This window comes from Ailuropoda melanoleuca, chromosome 16, assembly GCF_002007445.2.
Source record: "Ailuropoda melanoleuca isolate Jingjing chromosome 16, ASM200744v2, whole genome shotgun sequence".
Lineage (NCBI taxonomy): Eukaryota > Metazoa > Chordata > Mammalia > Carnivora > Ursidae > Ailuropoda > Ailuropoda melanoleuca.
This window is the reverse complement of record NC_048233.1, coordinates 17,146,469-17,153,941: the sequence shown is the minus strand read 5'-3', so window position 1 is coordinate 17,153,941 and position 7,473 is coordinate 17,146,469. Positions and strand designations below refer to the sequence as shown.

The window sequence follows — 7,473 nt, the reverse complement described above, 5'->3', positions numbered from 1 at the left end:
ACACAGAGCCTTAACCCTGGCCACCTTTTTAATACTTTTGGGTGCCATATTCTATGGAGATGTTTTAGGTTCTAATAAACAGCTCTGGCTTTGTGATGGTTGCTTCTATGAAACACGTTTACAACACCCTTTTCTTGCCTTATTGGTTAATATTCCCTGAGTCAAATTATTTGTTACCTTTTTCCCTAACTTAAACTTGCATTTGTCAAATAATAAGCATCTCTAGTGGCTTCTCAACTTTAGGAAAATACCCCCCCCCCCAGAAATACAACTAAATCATGTGGAGACAATTACCAGGAGCAATCTTTTATATTATCCAGTTGCATAACACACTTCTTGAATAAATGACATATCCTAATTTAGGATACATCACCAGATTCAAGTCAGAGAGTATCCTTTGCCAGTCAATAAGAGTGCGGGTCACTGGAAGATCTCTTCGTAGAATTCTTCTCAGGGCTTCGTTCGATAACTCCTGTAATTCTTCTAAGACTGCAGCTTGAAATATATTCTCTTGCTCTTCCACAAGCCTCGCAAAATTTAAAGCCAGTTGAGCTTGGTTAACTACTTCCAAGCTTTCTTTCAGGTCCTTGGAGATTTCAATATGAAGGTTGACAGCCCTGAAGAAGTGAGCTTGCACAAAAATTCTTCCTGTTACTTGGGTTAGAAATGGATTTATTTGGAAAATCCACTTCGATTTCCAAAGGCCATTCCAGCAATCTCTGGTTTCATAGCTGTGATCCTCAATGCAAGCAATCAAGAACTCCTTACTTTTCACAGTTTTTCTCAGCACGTTGCAATTTCCTGTTGGATAGTGATCATTCACATACAGTTTTAAGGCACACAGAACAACATTTCTCAGGTATTCTGTCTCATTCCGAATGATACCGTGACTTTGGATGTCTTTTAACTGGTTTTGAAGCAGGTCAAATTTGAAAGAAAGTTTGCTTTGATAGTCAAAAAATCGGTAGTCACCCACTACGTTGTGGTGAGACAAGAGTACTGGATTTCCATCGATGCAGAGTGGTACGGAATATTTTTGGCAGTGCTGGTGGCCTGCACACTCACCTTGATGGTGCATAAGTTTTTCATCACGGATAAGCAGACAGAGATCATCGAAGGCATTTACAAATTCCCCTGGAGGAGCCTGTATTAACAGTCTGCGAATTACTCTTTCTTTCTCTTTCCTACTCAGAACACTACGTGACATGCTTGGTTGCAGCAGAAGCAAAGCTTCTGAAATAAAGAGTGTTCATAGGATGAGAAAACATTCCATGAGACACCTTTCCCATCAAGGTGTTAAACATTCAAGCTTAAGATTACTATGTCTAACCATGAAAACAGGTTGTCTGGCAAGCTCTGAGTCTCCCTTTGAAGTCATAAAGAAGCCTTCTGTGTGAAGGGCAGAACTTTTGATGATATCACAATGGGTGTTCAGACCCGACGAAAAACATGACAGTCACCTGACAGCGTGGTACCCAGCCAACCAGCTGTACATATTTTGAAGATTTTAAGAACTTAGCCTCCTGAACAGCCTTCTTCAAAAGGGGTGTGTCTCTGTGTGCATTATATGTTGCAGGGATCTAGAGAAGCAGCCCAGACTTTCTGGGCTGAGAGTGTTTGGCAGCCCTTTGCACCTTCGGGGACCACAGTGGCATTGATTTATCCTCAGTCCCTCAGATAGTTGCCCCAAACCCACTGGAAGCACATTATGCTGAAAAGTTTCAGGGGGGTCAACAAAATAGTAAAAATAAAAACAAGGTACGAAGGCAGTTGATAGCAAAATGCCAAAGGGCAGAGAATGCTGCATTTATAAACATTGAGGGTTTGAAGACGGTCAGAACGTCACAAGAAGCCAGAAACTTTCAAGGGCAGTGAAGTGCAGGGACCACACCTTGCATATGGTTTCTGTGGGATTTAAGGGTGAGGTATCTCCAAAGCACAAGGGCACAAACCACTCTGTGTTTTCTGCTTTCTCTCTAGAAAAGGGGCAGAGACAACAGTTGATGAATATCGAGAAATTCCTTTACTACAAAAGGGCAGAGTTAACTCTATTTGGAACCTGTGACAACACGTAATGGGGAGAAACTGCTAAGCAAGGAGAAACGGAACAACAGGTCATGAAATATGGAGAACAAATATCCGCTCAGAAGTCCTTTCTGCTCTTTTCTCTTCTTTCTCTTGATTTATCCCCTTGATTCTCTTCTCATTCTTTTTAGAGTCTTGAAGTTAAGCCTCTCTCATTTAAGTATAAACTGCTTCCTTCCATCCATCCTAAGCTTTTCTGAGCTTCCCTAGCTTGTCTTTTTCTTATAAGAACATGAGCTTTGCTGTATGAAGTCATAGCCATTACATTTAAGGGTTTCATTAGCTTTAACAATCTGAAATTGAGTGGATTTTTGAAAAATTTTTACTGGTACCTTCCATGATTTTATGTCATATTAATTCTCAAGCTTAGTTTTTCAAATTGAAGTTCTAATTTTTGTAGTTTATCTGTATACGATAAGTAAACTTGTTTTAGTTTTCTCACTCATACCAAATATACACACTCAGCATGGCATCTTTAACTCTTTTTGATAGCACTTAAAATGTTACTTTTTGGGGTGTGTGTGTGTATGTGTGTGTGTGTGCATGTGCGTGTGTGTGTGTAGCTGGGACAGCTAACTAATGTTAACTAATATCAGACATGTAACTATGTATGTAGTTACATGTATCGTGTAACTATGAACACAGAAACTGTGTTCAATAATATGTTAAGAACTCATTTAATGCCCCCACCTTCCTAAGTATTGATTTGCCCACTTTTCAGACAAGGGAAGTGAAGCTGAGAGACAGGTCAAGTGACAGGGAGATCTTGAAGCCCAGATGTCCCCCAATTCCATGTCTTCAGGAAACAGACTATATTTCCACAATAATAACCTGATTTCTCAAATGTTTATTTTTATTCTTTACCTGTAATTTTTATTGTGTTATATATGCCCTTTCATACCTTTACTACAGAATAGTACCTACTTAGTTTTGTTTTAAATATTATTTATCATAGAATTATCTTGTCACTTAAGCACAAAATAGACTATCCCTTAAAAATAAAAATAAAAACGTTAAACTGAAGAGAAAACAAATACTTCTTTAGGCATTTTAAGTACTTAATGATTTTCTCTGAGAATTTCCTTAACTTCTATTTTTGTGCTTCATACATGGTTTTTGTCGATGATTCGAGATGAATTTAGAGGTGGAAAAATTAACGTAGAAAAAACTTACAGATTACTTGAAAAATTAGATATTCCGTGCAATTATATTCATGTGAAATCTATTTTCAAGGTGAGATGATATCTGCTCCCTGTCTACCCCACCCTAGGAAGGGCTTGATCCAATATGGAGAAATGTCAATAGTTACTTGGATGCTTTCTGCAGAAAATACATATGAAAAATTAGTCTCTTAAGAATTAAAGCTATTAATTATGCTAAATATATTTATAATCAAGAAGGAGAGAACTTTGGTAGGTGGTAAAATGAGTTACTGATAAAATTTGAAATAATACCAGATTATTAGTTTAGCACAGTTAGCTGAATTTAGGAATGTTCACATAAGATTAGGATTGGTCATATGATTAGATCAAAATCATATATATGATGAAATGGTAAATGGATTGGATCTTAACAATTATAGAAGGAATAAGCAATTTTGAGAAAAATGGCATTTTACTCACATCAAAGTAGAAAATCATGCCCAAATTTCTCTTTATTTGAAGAAGAACCAGTAGGGAGGGAACCTGACTCAATTCTTTCACTAGCGGAAGGAGGGAAAGATTATAAATACAAGAGAAAGAGTCAAGCTGAGTTTTGCATTAGGAAGATGGGATTTCTTGGCAAATCAGGCAAAAATACTAGATTGGTCAATCCAGATCGTTAGGAAGATAGAAATCCTGAATGTGATAGAGTTTTTTGAAAGTGACTACCCAGATAACAATCTATGTTGAAATTGTTGCCATTATTGTAAATTGCAAAGCTTGTGTTATCTACTTGCAAGCTAACCGGTTAGCCTGATATAATCACATGGATGATGGCAGAGCCAGGTTTCTGGTTCAGGGGACTAGCTTGTTACTCACAAAAATAGCAGTTGAAAGAGGATCAGCATTTCGGTACGATTTCTCCCAGCCTCAGTTCCCAAAGCGTGACGTGAAGAGGGCCAGCTGACACATGCACATGCAGTGGATTGCGTTACCTGAGAGGGATCTCAAGCTTCAGGACACCAAATCTTTTATTATGGACAGTAAGCCTGCCTGATCTTTGCCCTGGAGGGTGTCATTATCATTATTATCACTCCCAGCCTGCTCTTTCCTCTGGAAGGAGATACTATCTCTTCATTATGCATTATCTCTTCATCATCCTTGAAAAGCTGATTCTGCAGAAAGTTGTTTGTGCCTCTGCTCAGAAACTTGCAGAGACATGGGAGACCATGGAGAGCAGCCCCCATCAAGTACTTCTCTCAATAAGATTTAGCCCCCATGTTTATAAAGTCACAAAGAGGAGGTTCAAAAAAGAAAAGCTGTACTTCCTAAGAGATTGCAGTAAAAGACAAGAGTTTTGGGTTGTTTTTATGAATGCAAGTAGTGTGTGCTGCCATAAGCAATAAGAATTTTAATCAACTCATGTCTAATACCACACCTGAAGAACACAAATTTATGTGAAAGATCTTTACATGTAGAATTTCCCTCCAGTGGTGTCACTCAAAGGGAGAAACAATTATGTACTTTCCAGTTTAATAAAATTCACAGTTAACACAATATGGAGGCAATGTATTAAATCTGTATCAAATTTGAAATATGATAAATCTTATTCGGTGATTATCAGGTTGCTTTGAATTATCTGCAAAATAAAGACAGGTGTCTGAAATGCACTTGAGTAAAATGCATGCCCTATTTAAAAGTATTATGTAGAAAGAACAGCAGTTATAACACGTAAAGAAATGGCTCATTAATTAAAACTGATGATTATTTGGACACGACAGGAATGAAGGTCTATTCCATTTAGCAAACCTTTTTGGAGTGGCTGTGAAAACAATGCAAATTATAAGAATTAGAGGGGCAGAGGTTGCTTAGAATTCTTCAAAAGCTTCTTTCAAATGACCTCAAATAATTTAAAGCATAAATTGCATATAAACAAGGTTGATGATCTGGATAAGCAATTTTTATCTATTAAAATAATTCCCCTAGGCCCTTTAATAAATAATACTTTGCTGCCTTAGGCTAAATTACCATGCATGCATTAAAATGTTAACTAAATAGAATGCTAGGAAAGGTGTATTGGCCAAGTAAATTTTCTGGATAGCTAAAAATTAAGCTTCTTAAATATCGGACTGTTTTGCTTCAACTTTCGTTGTTTATCTTTCTACACTTCGTGGGTACACCTTGTAGCCAGAGTAAATAAAATGAATCAAAATGAATCTTATTTTGGTGTCCAAAATCTTCTAGTGTTTCAAGGCTATTTCTATTGGCAAGCTCAATGGGCATGGAGATTCTTTACCCCATTAGATCTTAACTGTGTAGTACTTGGCAAATCAGAAATGTCTCTGAGCAAATGTCATAATCTGCAGAATGGGGATACTGATATAGCTATCTTGCAGGAATTGTGCTGAATATTAAATATTATATGTGAATGTGTCCAGTATCAGGGTTGGCAAAGAGTAAGCACTCAATAAATATTAGTTGAAGCTATCACAATCGTAATTGTTCAAAAATATAGAAAATTGTATTATATTTATTGATTTCTTAAGCTGGCATAAATTCTGATGCGAATTTATTTCCTTATTAGGTAAATATTTACCATGAAATTTAGGTAAAAAAGATGTACCTTTATGACCTTGGAAAAATATTCTAAATTTCATTTTACAAAATTAATTATTCACTCATGACTTGAGGAGCAATTCCCTAGATTAAAAAAATCTTTATTGCTTTAATCATTATCTTTAATTTGTAGCATGCAAAATATTTTATAGGAAATATCATGTGTTGTTTAGATACACATTGCTAGCCTGAGATTACCTTCTTGATTGTTGGTTGCGTATGAAATAGCATCCTTCTTAATTTTAAGAATTCATATTATTATTGGGCTTACCTTAAGTTTTCAAGTTCTGTAGGCAGTTAACAGCCATTATTAAATCTATAGTATGTGCGTGGCACTCTGTTAGAAACTGCGGATTGTAAAAAATTAATAAAGCACTCTCTTTCATCAGAAGGAAAAGAAATGCAGAAATTACTATTTTATAAGTAGATTATAATAAATTTCATAGGTGATACATACAGGGTATCTGAGGAGACAGAGACTCAAACTTAGGCTTCTATAAAAGATGCCATTGTAGAGGTAGCAGTCTTGTTGGCCTTTGAAGAATAACAAGCAGCTATGTAGCGTTCAGTGTGAGAAGTGCTTGGGGAGTAGAAGGTAATGAAGCATGACTTGCATGTAGGATGCACGAAGGGAGTGGTGAGAAATAGCTGCACAGGCTAGGCATGGCCAGATGACAAAAGTCCTGAGTGGGAGGCTATGGAATTTGGATTTGCTTTCATAGGCAATGGGTAGCCACTGAAAATTTTTGAGTAGGGAAAGAGTGCACATTTTAGGATAAATCTGGCAGCAATGTAGAGGGGTTTGAGAGTTAAAAGGTACAGAAAGGAGGGAAAGTGTATCTCTGCTACCTTTGCCCTACAAATCTGCAACTTGGGTCAACTCAGCCGCTTATATTTTTGTTTGGTTCCACCTCAAGTTTATGATTTCCTGCTTTAGTTGGTCCTCCACTGTCTAGGCTTATTTTTTATCTCAAAAACAAGTAGCTCCATATCCTTTTCTAAATGTTACATTCTCTCTTTTAGCAGATAAGCTGAAAGAATCCTTTACATTTCTTTCTCCACTTCTTTAATGATTCATTGCAATTAATTTTGCCTTTATAATAACCTACCTTGAAAACCTCAATTTTTAAAAATGGTAAATACAATGGTTAGGCTCTCTGTGCATTTTATTTATTCCTCTTTTTTTTTTTAAAGAATTTATTTATTTATTTGACACAGAGAGAGACAGCCAGAGAGAGAGGGAACACAAGCAGGGGGAGTGGGAGAGGAAGAAGCAGGCTCCCAGTGGAAGAGCCTGACGTGGGGCTCAATCCCAGAACTCTGGGATCACGCCCTGAGCCAAAGGCAGACGCTTAACAACTGAGACACCCAGGCGCCCCATCCCTCTTTTCTTAAACTACTCCCCATTCTGACTTCTATGACATCACTCTCTCCTAGTTTTCTTTTAAAATTTCTGATCATTCCTTTTCCATCTGTCCTGCCATCTTTTTTCTTTTGCTCTTCTCATAAAGTTGAGTTCTTAATTTTCTTTTCTTTCTTTTTTTACTTTATATACTATTCTGAACAATTTTATTGACTTTTCTTTTTCCTCCAGTTTTATTGAGATATAATTGACATACAACATTATATT

At 36.8% G+C, this 7,473-nt stretch overlaps 1 protein-coding gene across 1 annotated transcript; it reads right to left on the bottom strand.

Moving 5' to 3' along the window:
• Nucleotides 1-307: 307 nt before the first annotated feature.
• On the bottom strand, nt 308-1,335 carry CAPZA3 (capping actin protein of muscle Z-line subunit alpha 3). Its single transcript, XM_002921835.4, has one exon. It carries the CDS (start codon nt 1,205-1,207, stop codon nt 308-310), a length of 900 nt encoding a protein of 299 aa, XP_002921881.1. The 5' UTR covers nt 1,208-1,335.
• Nucleotides 1,336-7,473: the final 6,138 nt, after the last annotated feature.